This window comes from Etheostoma cragini, chromosome 20 (genome assembly GCF_013103735.1).
Source record: "Etheostoma cragini isolate CJK2018 chromosome 20, CSU_Ecrag_1.0, whole genome shotgun sequence".
Taxonomy (NCBI): domain Eukaryota; kingdom Metazoa; phylum Chordata; class Actinopteri; order Perciformes; family Percidae; genus Etheostoma; species Etheostoma cragini.
The window spans coordinates 408,710-434,452 of NC_048426.1; the positions used below are offsets into that span (position 1 = coordinate 408,710).

Consider the following 25,743-nt stretch of genomic DNA (forward strand, 5'->3'; position numbering starts at 1 on the left):
ATGCTGGGATGTTACACTGTATGCTGTGTACCTATGCTGGGATGTTACACTGTATGCTGTGTACCTATGCTGGGATGTAGCACGTGTATACTGTGTATCTATGCTGGGATGTTACACTGTATACTGTGTACCTATGCTGGGATGTTACATGTGTATACTGTGCACACAACACCAGCCAAAATAATAGTGTTTCTTTTATTTAGCCTACCTTCACTGATCTAAATGGGGTGGACAAAATAACAGAAATGCCTGTCAATAAACAATTTAACAGCACCACCAACTGCAGCCTCCAAAAGTATCATACAGTTCATTCAGCACTGCTCTATAACAGTTTGAACCAACTGAACATTATAATCATGAAGAAGGTAGGATCTGATTGTATTAGACGGCATTAGTTTTAGCTAGGTGTACATGATTAACTGGCAACTGAGTGTATATGCTATGGTGTATAATCTATAGGGCTACAACTAACAATTATTCTTATTATATAGTGTTTTGACAGTAAATGAAAAATGTTCCTCACAGAGGAGCCAGAGGTGAAAAATTCAAAGGATTTGTTTTATTGGGCCAACAGTTTAAAAACCAGAAGATATTTAGTTTACAATCATACAAGAAAAAGAAATGCAGAACATGTTTCAGAAGCTAAAATCAATGAACGTTGGAAATGAAAAATTGGATGTAATTTAATAGTTGAATTTGTTATTGACTCATTGATTAACCAACTGAAGCAGCTATAAATAGCATTTATGGTGTCTCTGTTCTACATTGCACATAAACTCCATACAAGATTAAATGTAATTTTGCTGCAACTTGTAAGAGATCTGCATCAATATGCTAACAATGGAACTTATCAATTCAACTAATATTTACATATTCACGTTAAATAAAAACAAAAAAGTACCACTGATGGAAAACTAAAAGAAGCCGAGCCTGCTTTGCATCACTAAATAAATAAATAAATCAAATCCATATTTTAGGGCTACAGGATAACTTTCTTAAAGTCTCGGCCGTGATACAGGGTTGTTATTTAGATCAATGTAATTGTATTGTCTACCCTTCAGTTAACTTGTATTTGTTTTTTATAACCGTTTTTTAAATTTATTTAATTATTTTGTATTTACAAGTCTATAGTACATCTATCGTAAGTCCTGGTAATATGGGAATGTATCGCCTTATTTAAAGTGTACACAGGACTGTCTTGTTATCTTTATTGAGTAACGTTATAATGCTGGACCTGTTTAATGAATTATTATGTTTTTCTCACATGTATGTATGAATTTACACAATAAAGTTGGAGAAAAAAACTCAGCTGCCAACTGGACCGCCTTCTCTTTATAAAGCTTCAAATACATGTCGCCAGCCGCTAGTTGGCTAACGGCAGCAACCGCAAGCAGAGCAGCTTTGTCGTCCGGGTTACTTCACCTGGCACACGCACTTAACCAGCCTCAACCGGGGACTCAAATAATCCAAAACAAGACGTCGAAACTACGGGGAAGTGAGGGTAGTCGAAGGACAGTTGTTAGGCGAAAAGACGCCGCATAAAATCGGCAGCTAGCTTTGTTACCAACTCCGCGCATACGTAGTTTTAGCTCGCTAGCTAACTACGCTAGCTCCCGAAGAAAGGCCGTCGACTTGGCCCAGCGTCAATTATTTAAGAGATAGCGGAATCACCCTGGCATATCACGGTTGCCCCTCACTGCTTGGATCGGAAAACCTTCTATTTAAAAACAGCATCGAGAGAGGATGGCTTTGAAAAGGATCCACAAGGTAAGATAGCGTCGTTACCGTTATCTAGCGACATTAGCCTCCCACATTGCCGTTCTTGACACTGTATCCTGTGAAACATGGCGGTGAAACATGTTCGGGGAAGTGTAAAGTCTGTGTTACAATAATATGTTGGGTTTAGGTTTGGATAAAATGACAGCTTTTTAGTCTTGGCAGACACGAGCTAACGGTAGCAATTTCGGTTATGTTCGGTGTGTTAGTGAAAAGTGAAAAGGCCGCATTATCGCTCATTGCCCAACGCTTCATACCTTTACGGAGCTAAACACTGACATGACTGACTGCTATGTCTGGTTAACGTTATAGCACGAAGCCTTTACTGATGTTGTGTCTAATGGTTTTACAATAGCAGCGAAACTCCCGTTTCCCAAAAACCCATGACTCATATCACTCACTGAATGTGAGTTGGCAATCAAAGCTGTGTTCATGATACACTTCCTTGGTATGTACAAGGAAAAAAGAAAGACCAGTCATACGTCATTAGAATTTTGTATTGGTGCCAATACTGAAGTTAATGGCGCTGGTATTTCACACTATAACCCGTAAGTGTTTTTACATTTTAGTGAAAAATGCTTATCAAAATTAAACTGTTCGTCTCTAAACTGTTTAGAGCTCCAGTCAAGCGCCTGTTTGGTCCAAGATAGCTGCTACATCCCGATACACGACCAAACGGGACAAGTCCACCACATAGATCATGACCACCATTATCAGAGAGGCTGTAATGTCCCATTTGATATCCCATTCCAACACCGCAGCGCCCTGTCTGTGTTTTTGTCCACCTTCACGAGTATCCTTTCTTACTAACCGGCCTTTATCTCCACGCCAATGTAGGACGTCTCAGAGGAGACATTACTGGCTAATGTTAGCTAGCTAAACAAAGTAGAAATGCTAACGTTCATAAGACTAACAGGTCAGCGCTAAAGGTCCGGGGCGTCTCGAATTTCGCAATTAGCGCCACCTCTTGACAATAGAAGAAAACCTAGAGAGCTGACCCTCGTGAGCATTATTACATATTAGCAATTTTATGGTTGGTTGGTTATTGATAATGACTCATAACAATCAACTATATCTTGAATGCTAACGCCTCTGAGTGAATAAGTGAGATAGAGTTCCTTGGGTATTTGAGATACTCGTTCTGTGCAAATCGCAGGGTATGTTCTGGCAGTTAAATGGAGGCAATTGGCAACAGTATAATGGAGCAGTGTAACACCGTAAGTGTTACTGTAGCTTCATTGCTTCACCCTGCTGTTTACTAGGCTCTTCTTCCAAGGGAATCCATAAACCTACTTGTGAAATGGTGCGTGTCAGAAGACCAGGGTGGGGCGCTGACCTCGATCTAGAGTCACTGTAGATCTAAAATTAACAGTAAAGGCTCATCTATGCTTGGGGGGTGTCTTGCTGTTAACTCTGGAGACCATAACAAGGCGGCCCCCTTTCCCTGAACTGGTGCAGGCATGTGGCAGGAGATAACACCGCCTAAGAGAGGGTTGTGGAATAAATTTAAGCACTTGACTTCTTATGTAGTATCTCCTTTTCCCAGTATGTAACCTGTGTACTCAGGAGGTTGAGTGCTACTCCGTCTGGCACATGAATATTAGGTGACGTCTCGTTGTTTTGTCTGTGAAGATCACTGTGGTCTAATTGATTTGATGTTGTCAACTTGTTTTCATCACAGGAGCTTAATGACCTGGCTCGTGACCCTCCAGCCCAGTGCTCAGCCGGCCCAGTGGGGGATGACAGTAAGTGTCTCAGAGCGGGTCCACGTTTTTAGGACTGCTACTAACTTACGTTTATTATTGATTGCCAATCTACCATTTACTTGAAAGAACCGCCTTGTCTCTAAAATTCCAGAAAATGAATTATAGTTTTAATTACCCGCAGACCAAAGTGACATTTTGACAGTCCGGAAACTCCAAAATAGTCAGTTTACTGTCACATAAGACGAAGTAAAACATACAAGCTTCACGTTGGAGAGGCCTGTTTTTGCTCTAAAAACGATAGTTTGACAATTATCACATCAATTTATAGTTTGGGGGTGAAGGAAGCTGCTAAACATTAAATGAACAAGCTACATTTAAGGATTAGGGTTCAAAACATGAACACATCCAACAATTGGAATGTGAGAGAAATTGTTTTGGATGTTTTAATAAATGTAATAAGCACAGATGGATCTAGGTCTACTGCTAAGAACTTGTTGTATCTGTCATGAATACCTCCACCTTAGAAGCGCAATTGACACCAGAGTGAAGTACTACGTGACCACCTTGGCTACATACTCAAAACCGTGTGGAGTATGAAGATGTTCTATAAAAGAAACGGCGTTACTGCGGCGAAGGCCGTTTTTGGAACACACATACATACCTGTGACCTTTTCCTCGTTCCCTAACTTTTACTTTCTGTTCTCCGTAGTGTTTCACTGGCAAGCCACAATCATGGGACCTGTAAGTACATACTTCATGATATAATTACTCTCCTTTGTACTTCCAAATGGCATGCTGTTTTGAATGCGTTACTGAGCTTGTCCCTGCCTGCTTAAATGTATTCATGAGATTAAAGGTTGACATTTGACTTTATAATGGAAAGCTGTGGACAGGTTTCAAGGTATTCTTTACTGAAATATGTAAATGGGATTCTTGCTTTCAGAGTGACAGTCCATATCAGGGAGGTGTTTTCTTCTTGACAATTCATTTTCCAACAGACTACCCCTTCAAACCACCCAAGGTAAGCTGAATCATGCCTGAAACAAAGTCTTATTTTTCTTGCTTTGATACATAGGAGATCATTAAAGATATATTGTCTTCCATCTATTTGCCACCCACCTGCAGTATCTATCAAGTCTTATTTGCCACACTAAAATAATGTATTCATATAATCTATTCAATGTCAGGAACTGGGGACAAACATTGTACACACATGTAAACAATCAAACCTGTTTTTATACATGATACTTTTTATTAAAAGTTAACCTAGTAAACATTCCTTCTGGAATAAAACCAGTCCCAGCCGGTTGGCATCATCAACAGGGTTGACTGTTGCCAAACCTCATGAAGTAATACCTGTCTTTCCAGAAGTGGACAGTCGAACGTCACTGCCCGTGTTGGGGAATTTGCATTGCATACCATTAATCTGATGTGTGACGCAGCCTTATTTTACTTGTCCTCACTGTCATTTGTTTTTATTTGTTTTTTCAGGTTGCTTTTACGACAAGAATTTACCACCCAAATATTAACAGTAATGGCAGTATCTGTCTGGATATTCTCAGATCACAGTGGTCTCCTGCACTTACTATTTCTAAAGGTATGTACTGTCATGAAAGAACACGGTGTACATGACGACAATCTTGTCATCTGTTTGATGACATCTGATTGTGCAATGTTCAGCCACAAAATGGCCAAATACCACAGAGTTGGGAAGTTAAAACAAATAAACATGAAAGCGGATTGCATTTAAACTGTAGAACATGTGTCGTTTTGGCAACTAACATTTTTTTAATTGTATTAAGTTTTGGCATTGTGCTGATTATGATTGTGGACATTTTTCAAATGAATACTTTTTGACTTGGTTAATAAGATATGTGCTATTAAATGTCCTTTTATTGTCAAGTTAATTTGACCAACAACCAAGGTCTTGATGTGTCCCATTTTGTGTCCCAGAGCTGAGGCTGCAGTGACTCGTAGATGGGCTAAAATGTGTATTTGGTATTCAATTTGCTTATTAGAAACACTGGCTGACCTGTGTATATATTCTGTTTCTTGTAGTTCTTCTCTCCATTTGCTCACTCCTATGTGACCCAAACCCCGATGACCCCCTAGTGCCAGAGATCGCGCGGATCTACAAAACAGATAGTCAAAGGTATGTGTAAATATTCAGCATATGTTTTTAACTTTTCTCTTAATAGGAATTGAACAGTTTTCCCTCCTAAAAGGAACACAGCTCTGCAATATACACTCACCTTCTGGTTTATTAGGCTCACCTAGCCTAAACAAATGCAGACTTGATACACAAACCTGCGGTAAATCATCAGTGTTTTTTTTGGAGAGTGTTGTTGATTCAACTTTATGATAATTTTGGAGTTTGCATTAAGCCCAGTTCAGAGCGAAGACGATTGATACTTGACACGAGCCAGTCTGCAGCGTTCTGAAACCAGCCGGTTTACACCAAGGCAATAAGGCGGGAAGGGGTTTCTTCTCCATAGCAACGACTTATTGTGCTTCTGTTCTAACCCCAGACTTTTTGGCTTTTTTTTTTTTTTTTTTTGGAGCCAGATACATAATTTGTAGCGTCTAAATATGAGTGTGCATAGTGAGATGCTTGCTACAGCTGCGTTCCTAGTGATGAATCGGAGAAAACTTTTTTTTATTTTTCAGATTCTTTGCTTTGTTCCAAAGCTTCCCGCCCTTTTCAGTCACCCTCTAGCTCCCAGGCGGCTGTTGAGCCTCCGACCAAACCCTGCTGTTTTGACCAGTTTGTAATATAGAAATAAAATGCATTATGGATCATTTTATTTTTTAGTCCGTAGCTGACTTTATTTACCAATGGCTGTTGAGGCCCCTTACATTCTAAAACCAGCCTCTGGAGACCGGACCAGCCGAGTCGCAGCGACGCGTCAGCTGGCTTGAGTCGAGCAGAGGCGGGGCCGGTTCAGACCGCTCCCTTCTTCCTGCGACGTTCTAAAACGGTTACTTCCTGTTGCAAATGTTTGTCTGAACTGGGCTTTGTAGAGAGATGTATCTGGTATTTAACATACCCTCGCTGCTATAAATGGGGCGCACAAAATAAGTGAAGCAGCTGTCAGCATTATGCAACATAACTTAACAGCACCACAAACCACAGCTTCCAAATAGACCATGAAGTTGAAACAACCCCTCTCCGCAACAGTGTCGCCATCTGAATATTGGAATCTGCATTTGTTTCAGCTAAGTGTACCTAATAAACTGGCAACCCACTTGTATATTTAATGTTATCCACAATAAGCACACCAATGATTTGAAATGAGAATGACCTGAGTCTGGTATGTAACGGAGTTTCACTCTGTCAGGTACAATAAACTAGCTCAGGAGTGGACAACCAAGTATGCCATGCTTTAGGGTAAGATCCAGAGCCAGTGCTGCATCTTGGCTGGTGTTGTGGGTTTGGTCTGTTGCGCTGGTCTCACTGACATAACTGTGATGGTACTAATCTCTGTTTATGTGTACATATAGTGTATCTAGCTAGCTTGGTCATTCTCGGCCCAGACCTCGGAATCAACCTTTTACGTGCACGTTAATACCCTGCAGATGGAGCCCGTCGCTGTAAATAAGTTAACAGAATCTCTCCGCCAACTCCTTGGGGTCCCGCCCACCGATAAAATAGTCTCTAGAGAGTTGTGGTTTACTGCTTATACATGCCAGAGAAATAAAGATCCAGTAGTGTTCACAAGTCCTGCAGCAGCTTTACTAAGGTTTTTGGTTATTTAATTTTATGTTTTTTTTGCATAAAAATATACTCCTAAGTAAGCTCTCACAGATGAGGAAGCTAAAACCATGCAGCATCATAGACAACACCGTAGTACAAATAATTTATGTTACGTCATTGCTGACCTTTTTCCAACGTGCAGTTCATATTTCATTTCTTTACTTTATTTTTGTGATTGGAAAAATCAACGTGTGAATTGAGCTGGACGATCCTTTGTGGCCTTTTTTAGTTTTCAGTTAGTGTTGCGTGGTGAAGAATGTTGTTGGTGGTGCATTTGAGGGACAACGGCAACAGGTCTACAGCCTAGAAGACACACAATGAGGATAATTTGGGTTTGGTGCCTTGGAGTGGCGAGGTTGTTGTTGTTAAGCAGATTATGGACCCTTAAGTTTCAACACACCAAAAGTGGTGCTTTCAACAGTGGCGCTGGTAGCAGCATCACCATGCAATGATGTAACGTGGCAAAGGCCATTTACTGTGTAAATATGCAATTTGGTGGTGGTTGTTTTTGTCATTACTTTAAGAACATGTTGGTAGATGGAAGCTACTAGATCTTGACATCATGTCGGGTACACAGGACCAGACGGTTATAAAACTTGAGCGGGAAATGGATAATAGGAGCTAATATTAATACAGTCAATGATAGAATAAAAAAACTTCTCACATTCACAGGAGTCTATTTTTATTTATTTAAAATCTAAATGGGAACTTTGTTGTTTTTAAATGCGTCTAAAAGGTTTATTTTTATACATATACACACACACACACACACACACACCCGAGCATAGCCTCATGGAATGCCTGAAAAAACACTTGTGGTTGTAACCTTACACTTCTAGATGTGCTAACCGTTATTAATAATAAGGTCTGTATAAAAGAGACTTCAGATACAGTATTAGGGACCACTAAGGTCTATATAAAAGAGACTTCAGATACAGTATTAGGGACCACTAAGGTCTATATAAAAGCATCCAAAGAGCACCATGTCATGGGACCTTTAACTGAATTAATAAATCAAAGTGGCTGCTGATTTAATTTCCTTTGGACCAACTGCTAGTTTATCTTAACTGTTTGCAACTCAACACAAGTGTTACGTATAATCTGGGTATGATCTTAATTATTAAGACTGTGTTGTAGCAGAGAACCAGAATGTCCCACGCATGTATACAAAGCTACTAACTCCAGCATGAAAACGGTTGTTCTTGGGGGGGGGGGGATTACAACCTTATTTGTCATATTGGCATGGAACAACATTTCACAGTGATTATTTTAAGAAGTTTGTATAAGTTTGTCCTGTTTTTTTATTTATTTTTAATGCATATACTCACATTTTGTCAGGATGCAATGTGCATGTGCTCTTAATAAATCCTGAAATAAAAGGGTTACCATGGAGAAGGAAGGGGAAGTGTGCACCGTTAATGTGTTCCCTGTTCTATTTTCCTTTGCAGATACACCAGAATGGCAAAAGACTGGACACACAAATACGCTATGTGATGGCATCATTTGGAAAGCTGGTGGAAAATGTTGTTGCTGGTTCAAACAAAACTAAAATCCGGGATTCTGTGTTTCTTTTTCACTTTGTTTTTCTTTTCTTTCTTTTTTTGGTAATTGGAGCATTTTACCCCCTCCTTTTTCCACCTGCGCGCTCATAAGAAGATAGTGTTTTCTCTCTAGGACATGTGCCAGTTTCTGTGAAGTTTTGAACTCTCATTTTGTACGGAGTAATAAAATAAATTATAAAAATAAAAAAAACATCACCATGGTTCTGAACACTCGGCTTGAGCATGCACCAGTAAGAGTTGGTGATGTTAGTCGTTTACTCTGCACACACTTAGTAGAATCTGATGCGACTGGTCTCCTGAACACCGTCAGCCCCGTGATGATCCAGTTTAGCTGGCTTGGTCCTCCGGTCGACATGTAGCTTTTGCGTAAACTGAATTTCAGAGCACTTATAGAGAAGCGGCCTTTGGCCATACCTGTAAATTCAGAATTTGAAAGTTTCAAATTGGTAAAATTCTACTGCGTTTTTTATTTTGAAAGTGGTCAAATCTGAAATGGGGGGGGGGGGGGGGGCTTCTGGACTGGACTGGACTGGTGTGATGTTGGTTTGTTCTTCCGATCTTTAGTATAGGAATCTATTACCTGAGGATAGAAGTGTATCTTATTCCACTATCAAAGTGTGTGTACAGAGAAGCACAGCAGTATATATCAATGTTAAGGAAACAAAATATAAGAACTTCAATGTTGTATTTTATGCATGTTAATATGGGTAGGTTATTATATCTGATATGTTTCTGCAAATTAAGTGGATTGTAAGGCTGAACAGCTGGGAAAATGTGGTTCCCCTCGATGGCTTTCTATTTCTTTGTTCATTTAGAAGCCAGTAGATGATTAGTTTTCTGCCCACTCGAACACTGTCTTCTTGTAGCCCTAAAATATTGATGCACAGCTAATGGTTGATAATCAACTTGTGGCTCTGTTTCTTTTTAGTTTTCCCTTCAATAAAGTTCCTTAAAACCATACAACGAATCGGGGTGGTACTTTTTTGTTTTTCATTTAAAGTGGAAATGTAAATCCAGAAGTAACGTTGTTGGCCGACTGATGCTAATGTCCCCGACGTCTCGGCCAAATCATTTTAGTCTCATGTGCCATATGTTGAATCATCATTTCATAAACCTCTTGTGCCTGTAAAACAAAGGGGAAGCACCATCAGCTGTCTTATTGAATAAAGCATTGAATGTTTTAGGGAATGTTTGTAATTTTTTTCAGTCCTATGCTGGTTTGAATATTTGCCAATAACTAGATTATTGACTAATATGTCTAATTTCAATCTTTCCATGCAAGAAATGTAAATGTCAGTGAAAAAGAATTGGCGGGTCAATGGACCAATGATACAAAATATAAAGGCAAACTGTTGGAAAGTACATTTACTCAAATACTTTACTTAAACTCAATTTTGAGGTGCTTGAGTATTTCATTTTTATGCTACTGTGTACTTCACTACAATTTGGATCAATCGATACTTTACTCATCCTGAAGGAAATTTTAGATTCAGATGTACTTGCATTAAGTACCCGCTGCTAAATTTAAGAGATGGTTATTAATGCATCAATAATTATTATCCAATAACATTTTAAAATGGGCCATCACCTTTACAGAGAATTCAAATTTATCTTAACCTTTTTTTTTTTTAAAGCATTTTTTTTGTAATTTCTGTAATGTAACCAACTTTGAAAATAATTTGTAATTTAACATATATAATAGTATATCTTTTTTTAATTGTAAATGTGTGGCAAGATTTTATTTAAAAGGGAACATATCTAGCTGCCCTTGCCCTTTTCGCGCCGACTCTGATCACATCACTGGCACGAGGTGGGTCACGTGACAAACAAGGAAACAACAAAAAGTCCCAGATAGTACTTTTTCAAGAGTATTCCCCTTTCTTATACTGTCTGTGGTACTCCCTTCGGCTTACCATGCCAAAGACGACCGACCCCAAGCTGCCATGACTCCGTGTGGGAACAGTTTTCGTGTTTTGGGTCTTTTGTCGGGTGTGTTTCTCGGGGTTTTCTCCGGGTTTGCTTCAGTAACAGTAAGTCTGAGCGGGAAATGGAGGCTTTCGAACTCCAACGGTTCCGTGTCGCTACCTGCACAGGTGCCTGGGTGTGTTCATTCAGCTCTGCAGCTACACGGATACATCCAGGTAGGTAAAGGTACTACTCTGTATCTAAATATAACTACACCTTCATCATTTAAATGAGTATTCCCGTCACTTAATTCAGTTCTGTAAGGCTACACCATGAGCTTATTAAGGGACCTGATGCTGTGTCACTACAATGGTGGAATGTAATAAAGTATTAATCATTAGCATTTACTCTAGTACTGTACTTTGTACAATTTTGAGGCACTTTACTTGAGTATTTCCTCATTTGAGGCACTTGAGTATTGTATTGTGTTTCAGTACAACTGTATTTCATTGACTTTTATGTCTCTGTTGTACAAACCCTGTAGTGGTAAAAAGTACATATAGGCTGCTCAAGTACTGCACTAAAATACAAATTTAAGGTAATTTACTTGAGTATTCCCCGTTTATGTTATTATATACGTTACATTTCAGTGGGTCTATGTTGTACTTTATGCCATTCATAATATTAGTTTACTATTCACCGAGTATTTCTAATCTAAGCACCTTTATACTTCTGCTCCTCTACATTTATCTGGCAGATAAAGTTACTTCTCATTACTTTTTCAGGCCCTTCCTGTTCAGTGAAAGCCATTTAACTACAATACAACAGGGACCTTGCTTTATTTTCTGAATGAAAACTTGACCCTTGCTGGATATTTTATTGGGGCGATCCCAGTATTTTACATCTCCAATAAAGGTTATATATATATCTATATATATATATATATATATATATATATATATATATATATATATATATAAAGAGAGAGAAAGGAGGCTGTGAAACACATCTAAATATATATTTTTTGGAATCTAAATTTACAGACCATAGAATTAAGTCATTAACCAAGTAATAAAACGATCAAATACATGTATATTTGTATATTTTGGTTGCTACCCTTTTTTGGCCTAAACACGTCAACACATGCTACATCATCAGCAACAGGTGTCAGTTAAAACCTGTATTTATATATAGTAAAACACATCATACAAAAACACAAACATTTTTTTTTTTTTTTTAACTTTTCTTGCAGGATCCATATTTCCGGTTTAACGATGTATCTTATCGGTGGATTGCTTTCGACAACTGGACTTACACAACTACATTTCCTGGCTCTACCCAGCTGAGGTCAGTATAAAGATGTGTGTATATATATATATATATATATATACAGTGTATATATATATATATATATTTTGTATCCTGTTCCTGACTAACCTGTCTTCTCTGCATTCACAGGGCCAAACAGAAGGTGCTGCTTGTTTTTGACGGCGTCGACACTGTAGCATCAATTTGGCTCAATGGAATGGTTGTCGGGGAGACGGACAACATGTTCCGTAAATATGTATGTTCACTGGGAAATAAGCAGTTCAAAAGGCACTGTACCCATTTTCTTTACGTGCACGTTTTCTTTGGAATGTGTCTTTTGGTGTGTAGGACTTCCCGGTCGCAGACTTGCTGAAGGACGGCGATAACGTGCTGAACGTGAGCTTGGTGTCTCCAGTTGTTTACGCCTCTGAGCGGAGGAAAGCTCACTCTGCCTACAGAGTTCCTCCTGAATGTCCTCCACATGTCCAGCAGGGGGAATGTCACGTCAATTTCATCAGAAAAGTAAGTACGTCGTGCCATATTTTACCGCTCATTTGAAATCCTGCAAAAAAAACCAAAAACAATCTGAGTAAAAACCGTGAAATAAGTTTAATCCAACAGATCATTTAAAAGTCTTCTGTAGCCAACGAGCCTGTTGGGGAGACGAAGGGTTTGATGCTGAAAGATTAGGATGATCTAAATTCAGAATGTAACTTTATGGTGAATTTAGAGACAAAGGGGTGATGCACAGCCAGTAAATCATCAAGCTGAATGGATATTAGATGCTTAATATAATCCTTTTTATAGCATATTCAAAGTTGCTATAAAAGTTTTACATTTTATTCAGAACACTGAAAACATTGTATAGATGAAACGTCTTTTTTTAATTTTTGGACCTCCACCTTTAACTGTGCTGCCTATTGTTCTTCTCTTAGCAATTCGGATTTTCATTGTGAAGAATTTCTTGAGAATGTTTTTACACAATAATATTAAAATGAACAGCTGTTAACCAAATACACATATCTGTATGTGACTCCATGTCTCCTCAGTACACGGCTACTTAGAAGCCCTCCAGAAAGCTCAGGTTCTTTAGGAGCACTTCCATTTTGACGGTCATCTAACATTCCACCTGTGTGTGTTTGGGGAAGGAGCAGAGCTCTTTCAGCTGGGACTGGGGGCCGTCGTTCCCCACGATGGGGCTGTGGAAGGGAGTTCACCTGGAGGTGTTTGATGTCCTGCAGCTCATCCAGGTTTCCTCTGTTCCTCTGCACAGTACGTCTCATCTGTTCTTTATCACCGACCTTTTATTGGGTAAAACTATGAAAAATAAGGAACACTGTTTAACAGAACGGGGATGCCTCAAGGCAGGGGTCTTCAATGTTTTTTAAGCCAAGGACCCCTTAACTGAAAGAGAGACAGAGCAGGGACCCCCTTCTGCATATATTGTATAAAATGAAGTTGCATGTTAAACTGGGCCTACATTAACATGTAGGGCGGCCTAAAGCCTTATTACTAAGCTATTAAAATAGCCTGATAATTGGGCGCCTGGGTAGCTCACCTGGTAGAGCAGGCGTCCATAAATAGAGGCTCACTCCTCCACGCAGCAGCCGCTTTTTTGAGTTTTTATTTTTATTTTTTATTTTTTTGTATAGTCAACTTCCCTAATAATCTATTGGCTGAACACAAACAGAAAATTCTATTTCAAAATAGAAAACGTAATATTGTATTTCTAACAAAAGGAATGGGTCCTGGTGGACTGGCTGTATGGTGCGGGTGCAGACCTTGGTCCAGACTTTGACAAGCGCTGGTGTAATGTAACACCATTTTGACAGCACACGAACTGCAGCCTCCAAAATGACCATAAAGTTAAATCACGGCTCTGTAAAACAGTGTCAACAAAAACATTAGACCTTTTAATGAAGGATTTATTGCAGGGTGGTTTTATTAAACCTTCTTTAGTTTTAACTAGGTGTACCTAATAAACTGGCAGCCGAATGTAGATGGGCATTTTGTTTTGACTCTTATATTTCCTCCCAGAGTCGTATACTGAGAAGTACTTTGTCACATTTCCAGAACAAATTAAAAGTCCTTGCTATGAAATCTGTTTGTCTGTCTAGATTCCAGCCTTTCTCAGTGGAGAGTCCAGGTTGAGCTTCTCGTTGATGCGGTTGAGACAACAAATGGGCAAATCATGCTCTCCATCCCGGAGCTGGACTCAGAGCAGATGATCCAGACCCAGTTTCTCCCAGGAAAGACCAAGAACAGCTTCACCTTGCACATCAACACGGTACTCCATGAAGTCCGCTCACAGTTTTTTTAGGTTTTCAGTTTAAAAGTTTCCTTTCAATGACCTAGTAGAGCTTTGATTTGTTAAAATGTTGGTTACCTTTAACTTAAATGTATGATGTTGTAAGAAGTATTCAGATCCTTCACTTAAGTAAAAGTACTAATACCACACTGTAAAAAACCTCTGTTACAAGTAAAAGTCCTGCATTGAAAGTGTTACTTGAGTAAAAGTGTGTAAGTATCATCAGAAAAAATGTACTTATAGTATTACAAGTAAAAGTACTCACATTTTAGAAACGGGAAACAATCCAAAAGCAACCAAAACGGTCAGATGAATGTAGTGGAGGAAAAAGTACAATATTTCTCTCTGAAATGTAGCAGAGTAAAAGGAGAAAGGGGCATGGAAAGAAAAGAAAGTAAAGTACAAGTACCTCCAATTTTACTTAAGTACAGTACTTGAGTAAATGTAATAGGTTACATTCCACCACTGGATGTTGCAAAAAAGGGTAGCACACTGATTTGAGTGTGTTATGACTGTTTATAGTATCTCTGAATCACGTGGAGTCTTAAACCTCCATTTCTTAGTGCAGATGTTTGGAGAGCTGTTTCTTCTTTCCTTCCAGAGCCGCCAGGTGAAGCTGTGGTGGCCCAACGGACACGGCGACCAACCCTTTTACCACCTCACTGTCCGAGTCCTTCACAAAGGACTGTTGATCCTGAAGGCAGAGTCTAAGGTCAGAGTTCACTTGCATTCTCCTCAGAACTCATGTTATGGAAGTTGAGTCAATGGTCTGATTCAGGTCAGTGTCCAGCATGACCTCACACCCTGTGTGCCTCCATAGAGGCATTTGTAAGACCTTTAGAAATACATCTTAACATTAAACCTTGGTCACTGTTGTTTTTATGCGGAACAATTGGTGCCATCGGACAGAGCCATGGTGCCGCTGCTGGATGGCCTCGGGGAAAGACTGGTTTTGGTGGAACGTGTGTGTGTTCAGAGGTTGTTTGTAGTCGTCAACAGAAAACTCAGATTGGACAGATAGTCTAGCTAGCTGTCTGGATTTACCCTGCAGAGATCTGAGGACCAGGTAACCATAGTCCTCAGATTGGACAGATAGTCTAGCTAGCTGTCTGGATTTACCCTGCAGAGATCTGAGGACCAGGTAACCATAGTCCTCAGATTGGACAGATAGTCTAGCTAGCTGTCTGGATTTACCCTGCAGAGATCTGAGGACCAGGTAACCATAGTCCTCAGATTGGACAGATAGTCTAGCTAGCTGTCTGGATTTACCCTGCAGAGATCTGAGGACCAGGTAACCATAGTCCTCGGATTGGACAGATAGTCTAGCTAGCTGTCTGGATTTACCCTGCAGAGATCTGAGGACAAGGTAACCATAGTCCTCAGAAATCCACCAGAGGTTAGAACGCCAACACAAAGACCGAGGAAGGTGATGGACATCTAGCCAAAAGAGTGACCCCCGGCAAAATTTCCAGCGACACCGGAGCAATCCCGGAGGTAGAAAATTGTAGATATGGACATAAATGTTGTCTATGCTGAGATATTTGGGCACCCTCAATATCTTTGTTTACCCTTAAGGTTCAGCTAAAAATAACGCCTCCAGAATTAATTTAAATAGACCTCCTGGAGGAGAGGAACCATAGAGGTTGGGATGGCTCCTACATTGTACACTGTACTGGTAATCCTACATTCTCCTCAATTGAGTGTTCATTAAATGCTTCTGTGTAAGTCAGCAAAGCATTCTTCACCTATGTGAAATGAGATGTGCTGCTCCTGAGTCTTTCCTTAACCCTCATATGTTCCTTAGCTGATAAATGTTTCCGGGATAGTGTACTGTAAAACAAGTGCAACAGAAGAATCAACTTGAATTCCTTGTTTGCTGACATCAGTAGCCCAACACATCTCCCCTTCTTCACACTGGAAACATGACAGATAATATGAGCAATACTTGCTTTCTTCATTTTTAGCTGCATAATTTGACAGCCAACCGGAGAGGAGATCTACTCATGATGCCTAGAAAGTAATGATTAATTATTGATTTATGTGGCACAAATTGTCACGCAGGAAGACAACAATGGCCAAGCTTTTTAATGTTAAGATTTATTTCTTAAGGTTTTACAAATGTAAAACCCAAGGTGGGGCTGCAACAGTGAAACAGAGAGGAGTTCCTTTTATGCTCCTCCCAGTGTATTTAAAATTCTGGTGTGGTTTCCAACACTTTTCCACCAATATGATTTATTTATTTGTTTGGTAAATCTCGATGTTGCACATGACATAACTCAAAAAAAGTTCTAAACATCTGAAGATAAAAACACACTGTTGGTGATGATGTCTAGACCAGTTTAGAGCTCATAGTAAAAGTCAGACAGTGAATACACGCACAACCTACTGTAAACATATCTATAAAGAGCCAATAAAACAGCAACTTGAATGATAATCTTGCTTCAGTTTCAGACTTAACTATATCGATAGGTTAGTTTTAAAGGTTCCCCAAAGGTTTTAAAGATGAAACTGAAATTATAGAAACGTATTTTTTTTTGTCTTTAAGTTGTAGAGTTTCAGTGTTTGATGTCTCCTGCAGATATATTTCCGCACAGTAGAACTTGTCCAGGAGCCAGTTGTTGGCTCTCCAGGCTTGAGCTTTTATTTCCGCGTCAACGGGAAAGCAATTTTCCTCAAAGGCTCCAACTGGATCCCAGCCCACTCCTTCCAGGACCAGGTCTCCCCTGCCGTGTGAGTTCAGTTTTGAAAAGCTGCTGCTTGCACCTTTGCAGCTCAGTTCAGTCTAGTCCCTTTCTTATCCCACATGAGAAACTTGATTTGCAGTAAGGAGCACAAGATTAAAAAAAAACTGAAAGTACAACATTAACAAAATGTTGCAATGTACAGAACACAATCATACACAACACAACAGCAGCAGTCTTGGATTAATATACAAATAATAAATAAACGATGTGATGGAGAAATGCAAAAAGCCCTCAGCTGGACTTAATCTGGGCACTCTCCAGGGCACACTCTCAATCTAAGGTCTGAGCGCAGTGTTGTTAAACTCAACTGCCTGATTCTTGTAATTCCAGCCTAGTGAGGAGAATTCTGATCACTAATTCTCATAATATTCTTATAAGACGGTTGGCCCCTTCTGTGGCTTTATACAGATTTGTTTCTGACATAATATTACGATAAGGTATTAAGTGCCATAAATAAACAGATACTAAACTGTACTCAGTTCAGCCTTACTGCTGCTTTCAGTATTCTGCTAAAATATAACAAATTGTTTGTTGAATTTAAAACTAATAAAAGGAAATCATTTCCAACATTCTTTGTATGAACACATTGAACACTGAAGTGAATATAAAAGGCACCACTAAACGGTTTTATGATATATTACTCTCTGAGTGTCGCAGCCTCCCACGATGGGTTTATTGCGCCAGTTGTTATAGCGACGACGATAATAAAACAGTCTATGGAGCCCTGAGCTGGAGCTGCTTGCTCTCTGTTTGTCCTGCAGCTTGAGGAACTTGTTGCAGTCAGCTGTGGATGCCAACATGAACGCCCTCAGGGTCTGGGGAGGAGGAGTGTATGAAGAGGACATCTTCTACAGCATCTGTGATGAGATGGGAATTATGGTAACTACTGGTTTCTGGATAGCAATACTTATCATACCATACTTTACATATTGCTTAATCATTGTATGGGTTGTTACAGATGAATACATTTCTGTATGATTTTGAGAAATCTATGATTCTTGAACATATTGTAGGACAGATAAGTATTTAGATATGTGTGTTTAGGTATGGCAGGACTTCATGTTTGCCTGTGCTACGTATCCCACCGAGGACGACTTCATACAGACAGTGAGAGAAGAAGTCATCCAACAGGTGAGCGGGTATTTATTTATGTATTTTAGTGTATTTAAGAAGATGTCATATGTGGAGACAATATAGAACCACATTGAAATATTAAGAAAAGTGGTACTCCACATTTAGTTATTCTATCCCCAGTAAGTTAAAACAAAACACATTTTACATGGCTAATTAACCAAAGTGAAAAATATCGAGAGTTGCAGCATTTTAAAGCAGTTTAATTATCCTAAAAGTTTGTTGTGGCATCCCATACTGAGAGTAAATGTACTCAGATTCGTCTTGTGTTTGTACTCGTCAGGTTCGGCGCCTCAAGTCTCACCCCTCCATAATAGTCTGGAGTGGGAACAATGAAAATGAAGCTGCTCTGGCGACAGACTGGTTCGGCATCCCAGTTCCCCAGAGGCCTATATACCTGAAAGACTACGTCACGCTGTATGTGAACAACATCAGGGCGATAGTTCAGGAGGTCGGTCAAATCAAATGTCGTGTTTCAGAAAAGTTTAAAAAGATTAAAGGTGATTGAAAGTGTGATATGTATTATGATGATTTATTGTCAGTAGGGATGTAACGATGCATCGTGAACGTATCGTTACGGCCCGGGGCGTAATCTGCTTTAGATTTCACTTGTTTGACTTCACGCGTCACTATGTCTTCTTAGTTTATTTAGCTGAAGAGATTTCTTTTCCTATTTACTTAGGCTCATTCTGTTTAAAAAAATCATGAGAAAATCCTATCATAGCTTAAAATCGTGAGTCATGAGTTAAGTGTATGGTTACATCCCTTATTGTCCGAGTTCCTCCCTAAGAAGTAAGCGTTTTATGTTCTGCTCCAGGAGGACCAGAGTCGCCCGTTCCTGGTCTCCAGTCCCACAAACGGGGCTGAATCGGAGCAGGAGGGCTGGGTGGCAGCCAACCCCTACGACCCTCACTACGGAGACACACACTTCTACAGCTACATTCTGGACTGCTGGGATTGGAGGACTTTCCCCCGGACCCGTTTCGCCTCGGAATACGGCTTCCAGTCCTGGCCTTCCTTCTCCACTCTGCAGCCGGTGACTGATCAACCTTTCCAGTCAGGGTTAATGTTTTCTTGATGATTTTATCGGTAGTTCTGTATCTGAAATCGGAGGTATCCTGTTAAATATTCTCTGGAGAACTTTAGACATTTAGACAATTTATTTTAAATGTATTTCTCCAATTTAACTGATTGAGGACCAAAGATGCAACCAAGGTCAAATTTCTTAGAATTCATTGCTCTGAGAAAATACCTTATGGGGTACTTTAACCTATTATAACAAAAAAAGGGGCAAGGGTATGTTATGACAACTGCTCCTCATATTTAAAATATATTTAAAATACCTGATGATACCTGATACCCATGATACCTGATACTCAGTAAAACAAAAGCAATGCCTACTATGAATGGGAGAAATAATCAATTCTTAAATGCTTTTTTATTTTTGTAATTGTCATTGCAATATCAACTGGTGCTATGTACGCGCATCACAAAAGGCTGTGTCATATCGCAAATGATACTGAGAGATTTGTTTGTGTTAGTTGAAATATCAGTAGAAAACTGCACTTGAAAATGTAACGGTCATTCTTTTTAGTTTTTTTTTTTTATTCAATTCAATTTGTTCAACAGAGTTGGAGGAGGAAAAAGAATCCCTTCAGCAAATCAAAAAGTATTTTTGGTGGCCGGGTTGGTTCAGTGGTGGAGCAGGCGCACATGTACTGACAGGTTTATGTCTCGACGTAGAGGTCAAGGGTCAAATCCAACCTGTGTCGATTTCCTGCATGTCTCTCACCTAACTGTCCTGTCAAAAAATTAAAGGCAGATAAGCCCAAAAGAAATAATCTTAAAACAAGTAGATTTTTTTACTTTAGCAGAATGCTGAAAGCAGCAGAAGTGAGTAAACTTAAATCTTTTTATTTATTGCACGTAATATCTATATCACGATATTCAACAACTGATCGCTGATGCCATACTTTCCTTAAAATCGCTCAACCTTAAATTTAAATGACAGTCTTTGAGAGTATTACCTTAAATCAAATAAAACTAAATCAGATGAAATGGTTATGGTAAAGTTATAGAATGAAAATTGTGACGGAATTATAAAAAACCTTAAAGTTGAGGGGTAGATTCTGACTTTGTCCTTCATACCCACAGAACTTAGAAGCACTTTGTTTTAGTTTTATTTTTTGGGTGGTTTAAGGCTTGCCTCTGTTTTGCGATGTTCCAGGTTTCTGTAAAAGAAGACTGGAGCTACAACAGTAAGTTCACCTCCCACCGTCAGCACCACCAGGATGGGAACCAGCAGATGTTGCTGCAGGCTGCGCTACACTTCCACCTGCCCAACTCCACAGAGCCTTTGAAAAGATTTACAGATACTCTCTACATCACCCAGGTACATCCCACACACCACCCGTCGCCTCATGATGTCTGAGGACTCCTACCTGGAAACCACCAAAGCCAGCTTGTAAACACTGTTCAAATATATTAATGGCCATGTTTCATGTCCAGGTCATGCAGGCTCAGTGTGTAAAGACCCAGACCGAGTTCTATCGGCGGAGTCAGAGTGAGATCATCGGGGGCCAAGGTGGCACCATGGGCGCTCTCTACTGGCAGCTCAATGATGTTTGGCAGGCGCCTTCCTGGTCATCCATCGGCGAGTAAACGCACACGCCACAGATACATTTTATATTGGTCATGTTCATCATTTTCATATTGTTGTTATATTTTGGACTCCTGCATTGAGAAAAGTTTGTTAAAATGCAAATATAATTATATTTTAAGTATTAGGGGTCGGGGGAAAAAACAAATATCGAAAGTATCATGATTTCTTTTGTGACGACTTTTTAAAATCTGTTCTTTTCCCTGGAATCAATATTTTATTATACTTTTTTTTTTTTTAACAGTGATTTACCTAAATATTTTCTGTTTATAGGGTACCATCGAAGGAAAATACGTCATATCTATTTATAGCAAAAACGGGCAGAAAATGCAGAAAAGCCATGTTATGTTCTTCTTTACAAATGAAATGTCAGACTGACTGACATGTGATGTGCATTCTTCTTAGAAAATGACTCGTGATATATTGTCTCTAGAAGGGTGTTATTCAACTTTTTTTTTTTGTTAAAGAAAGATTAAATAATATTGCAATACAAATCCAATCGGCACCCATGGATCGTGTCAGCATCAAATCTGGACAAACCCATATCGTCCCAGCCCTAATATTTATGATCCGTAAGATGTTGTTTAACAGCTGTAAACATCCTTAGGATTAGAGGTCACTGTTGCCTAATAATCATAAATCATTTCTATGTGTGTCTGTGCGTGCAGAGTTTGGTGGGAAATGGAAAATGCTGCATTATTTTGCACAGAACTTCTTTTCCGCCGTCCTGCCAGTGGGCTTCGAGGATGCCGACACGCTGTTGATCTACGCCGTCTCAGACCTGAGTCACCAGCTGACCCTCAGGGCCGTGGTATGTTTTCTGCTCCAAGCTGTAGCTCTACATTACATTTGTTGTGCAGACGCTTTTTGACTTACGATGAGTGCATTCAAACTCCAAAGGGATATAAACCGAATGTTTAAAAAAATAAAATGGTGTTTCCCTCCCAAACTAACCACTGAAAGCGTATTCAGTGTAACAACACAAGTGCTTACAGCCTAAACATAATGATGTACACACAATAAAACTAGAATAAGAAAAATAACAATACCATGCATTAATAAAAAAACAGGATTGCAGGACAGTAAGAAGTGATTACAAATCTGTTTAATTCATTACTTTACTCATTTCCTACATACATGTTGACATTTCAATGTTAATCCTGGACACAGAAGCTGAGTAATTAACACTACACATTACATCTAAGCCAATTGTTGTTGTTATTCATTTATGAAGGATGTTTGTGGAGTATTATAATGTCTGGTTATTGTTCTGACATACAAGCAGAAACAGTTTTATTCTCCTGTGAATCAGGTGTCTGTGTACTCCTGGTCTGATCTGGATCCGGTGTGCACACTGAAGTCGGATTTGTTCCCGGTCCCTGGTGGCAGCGCAGTGGCCATTTTAAAACGGCCAATCACGGCCCTGCTGGCAGGATGTGGACGCTGCACCCGCCTCTCCTGCCTGCTCGCCTTCCACCTGGAAGACAGCAGCGGCCAGCAGGGTCCCACCAACCACCACTTTCTGAGCTCACCCAGAGACGCTCAGGGACTCCAGAGACCCAACATCACAGTAAGACACCGTGTTAAAAAAGGGACTGCTGGTATTTATTTATACACATATTTAAATGCATGCAATGCATGGAAGCAGTGATGGAAAAGTCTGTTAATCTTTGGTGCGTTTGCAGTATTTTTGCCTTTATTTTGATAATGACCGAGATATAGACAGGGAGGGACGCCCAAGACCACAGAGGAGCGCGTTGTTATTTCAAACACACTTAAACTGTGGTGTGGCAGTAGCTCAGTCCATAGGGATTCGGGTTGGGAACCGGAGGACCAAAGTACAGAGTGTGGACTGCCAATTCACCTCCTGGGTACTGCCAAGGTGCTCTTGAGCAAGGCACCAAACCCCCCTCAGCCACTCAGGGCGCTGGTCCAGCACTGGTAGCCCACTCACTCTGACATCTCTCCATTAGTGCATGTGTGTGTATTTCAGGCCAGTGTGTAATAACAGAGTGTAATTGTAATTTCCCCATAGGCGATCAATAAAGAGTATAAATTAAATTAAAAAAACTAAAGCTTTAGTGCGCAACTATTTTATGTTATTGAACGTCCGTTACATTCAAGCCGTTACCAAATGAGTTGAGACAAAGCTCGTAAATCCTCCAGTATGGCTATCTTTACAAAATGCTGTAGTCCAGCGATATTCATGCGCAGAAGCTCGAGTGATGCGTTTGATGTCACCGCTGAAGAAAAAGGAAACGCCAGGGTTCATCTGTCACCTAAGTGCTATTGAACAGGTAAGTAATGGGTTTTGTAACGTAGTAGAAGTAAGAATTATTGGTTTTAATTTACTCAACCTAAATGGTGTGCTACTGGCAACTGTGTGGAGGAGGGGGGGGGGGGGGGGGGTGCGCGGTCACTGAATCTTGCGTCATGTGAATGCACAGACAGTGTTGTTGTCATTACTTAGTATTCCTCATAATGGAGACAGACTATGCACTACAGATTTAGGTTGACTAAATTAGGCCCTTAACAAGCTTGTGATGGTGTCACCTTCAAGCTCATGTTCACACACACGGTGTGTCTTTCCCTGCAGGCCACGGTGCAGCAGGATAAGAGCGGCTACAGCGTCACCCTCCACACTGCCTCTGTGGCTCCTTTTGTCTGGCTCGATGTGGGAAACGTCCCCGGACGCTTCAGCTCCAACGGCTTCCTGATGCTAGCTAGAAGCAAGACGATCAGTTTTGACGCTTGGCGTAACACCAGCATCACAGAACTCTCCAGATCGCTCACCATCACATCTTTAAGGGACGTATACTGACCTGAGACCAGCCAGCCGGCAGCGTGGAGGTGTCCTGTCCCTGTCTGTCTGAGATACTCTGACTTAGGTTTGAACCTTTTTCAGTATCAGAAAGATAATTTTGGACGGAACGATTTTCTGAATGTTGACATTTGTTTTCTTGCCACACAAAAGAGAGAAAAAAGTAATTTTCTTTAGCAGAGCAGTAATACCTTAGAAAATGGCAGAAAGGATGTGGGAGTGGTTTTAACAGCTCTTACTGTATTAAATCACCAGCAGGGACGCCGTGGCACATAATGGCCCTTTATGTGAAGCTTTCCTTCACAAATAAAACCATCAGACAAAGGAATGAAATGTGCAAAGACAAACACATGTTTGCTAAAAGCGGACATGGCCAATGTGAGCCTGGTTCCAGACCCCTGAATGAACCACATCTTGGATGTCTCTAGCTGTTTAAATAGATGAATAAGGAAGCTAAACGAGATGGCAGTACTGTCTCACTTGTTGCACTGATCAGTAGTTTCCTTTGGAGACAGACCACATGTAATCTGAACTGGGTTTAGGTGTACAGGTGAGGGTGTGCTGTGCACTGACAACTATTGTCCTTTTGCATGATTTGCTTCTTTGCACATCTCTCATAACTTACAGATCCATCAGTGATGGGTTCTGTTACTGGCAGCACCGTTCAGGATGGGTTTTGTATTCATACTGATTTATATTTAAAGAGCTTTGTTTTTGACATTAAAGTATTTTCTGTCTAAATGTATCAACAGCGGTTCAACACTAAAAGAAATATGACAAAAGCATATACTTTTTTAAATAATATCAGGTAACAATTTACTGTTATTATACTCTGGGGGGGGAAAGTAAGTGTTACATCTGCACAAGAGACAGACCAGGTAAAGATATAAAAAAAATCAAATGAAAAAATTAAATCAACTACAGTTCAACTAAAACTACAAATACGGGACATGATACAATTTGTACACAAAAACTATCGTTAACCCAAAATGAGGAACTCTATACTTTTATCAGGCAGGGGAAGAGGATTGATCTGGAAAATATATATATATATATATATATATATATATATATATATATATACAGTATTTAAAAAGCAACAATGACCATAAACATACGTCTGTACAATGTAAAAAAGGCCAAATACATGCATTGATTGCATTGATTGCATTCAAATGCAAATAGTCCAAAAATATGTTAAGTTGTACTGTAGTGTGCATATTTTTATACATTTAATATTACTATTTTTTGATATACTGTATATTGTAGTATAATAGTTTTTATTTCTATTTTCCTATAATACGCTGTTTATATATATTTATATTCTAGAAGGGGAGCAACGGTATTTCCCCTGGGTATCAATAAAGTGTTTCTGATTTTGATAAACCTTTATTGACCCCAGCAGTGTCAGTAATGAGTATAGAGAGAGAGAGAGAGATACATAATAAAAGGTACATACATCTAAAACGAAAAAAAAATGAAACCAAACAAGAGCATATGGAGACAGAGAGAATAAAGGAATAAATATTGAATGGGTAAAGTAGTAAATTACTTTATGGGCAAAATATTAACTCATTGCTCAAATTAACAGCTTTAACCCCTGTGTTGTCTTCCCTTCAACCGTGAAACTTTTCTGGGTCTAAAGTTCAACATTTTGTTCTTTTTCTACACTTTTTCTTGTCAGATTTATTAAATTTGTTGTCCCTTTTTTGGCTTTTTTTTTCTTTTCGCTTTTTTCCGATTTTTTCGATGGTTTGTTTTCCCAATTTTTGTGTCACTTAAAAAAAAAAGGTTGTGTCACCTGCGGCGGAGATTTTGGTCACTTTTTAGTTTTTTACCGTGTTTAAAAAAAAAAGAATGTTCACGTCGGTTTTTTCCCTGCGTTTTTGGAGCTTTCCCCCCAACGTTTGTCACTGTTTCCACCTTTGGATGGCTATAGTTCTGATCTAGAAAGCTTTGACCCGAGGACAGCAGCAGGGTTAAATATAAAAGCATGAAAGGTATTGTATACAGGTTATTAATGCTTCTTACATGCTGGATCAGCTGGATTTGGAGCCTTTGCGTCGCCC

The 25,743-nt window shown here is 39.6% G+C and overlaps 2 protein-coding genes across 3 annotated transcripts; both read left to right on the forward strand.

Moving 5' to 3' along the window:
• The first annotated feature begins 1,343 nt into the window (after positions 1-1,343).
• LOC117935863 (ubiquitin-conjugating enzyme E2 D2-like) lies at positions 1,344-9,978 on the forward strand. Of its 2 annotated transcripts, XM_034858441.1 has the most exons (8): positions 1,344-1,767; positions 3,458-3,521; positions 4,192-4,223; positions 4,426-4,503; positions 4,974-5,079; positions 5,541-5,634; positions 6,821-6,870; positions 8,685-9,978. In XM_034858441.1, the coding sequence occupies exons 1-7, from the start codon at positions 1,744-1,746 to the stop codon at positions 6,867-6,869; spliced, it is 447 nt and encodes a 148-aa protein (XP_034714332.1). In that variant the 5' UTR covers positions 1,344-1,743; the 3' UTR covers position 6,870; positions 8,685-9,978. The 2 variants fall into 2 exon arrangements, with proteins under 2 accessions (XP_034714332.1, XP_034714333.1); XM_034858442.1 differs by lacking the exon at positions 6,821-6,870 and having other exon boundaries at positions 1,345-1,767.
• Positions 9,979-10,620: 642 nt separating this feature from the next.
• On the forward strand, positions 10,621-23,782 carry manba (mannosidase, beta A, lysosomal). The gene is made up of 17 exons (XM_034858973.1): positions 10,621-10,939; positions 11,956-12,050; positions 12,162-12,267; positions 12,360-12,533; positions 13,160-13,283; positions 14,129-14,298; positions 14,921-15,031; positions 16,898-17,049; positions 17,825-17,942; positions 18,108-18,194; positions 18,478-18,645; positions 19,012-19,230; positions 20,422-20,586; positions 20,703-20,847; positions 21,522-21,664; positions 22,166-22,423; positions 23,450-23,782. Exons 1-17 carry the CDS (start codon positions 10,742-10,744, stop codon positions 23,672-23,674), a joined length of 2,658 nt encoding a protein of 885 aa, XP_034714864.1. The 5' UTR covers positions 10,621-10,741; the 3' UTR covers positions 23,675-23,782.
• The last annotated feature ends 1,961 nt before the right edge of the window (positions 23,783-25,743 follow it).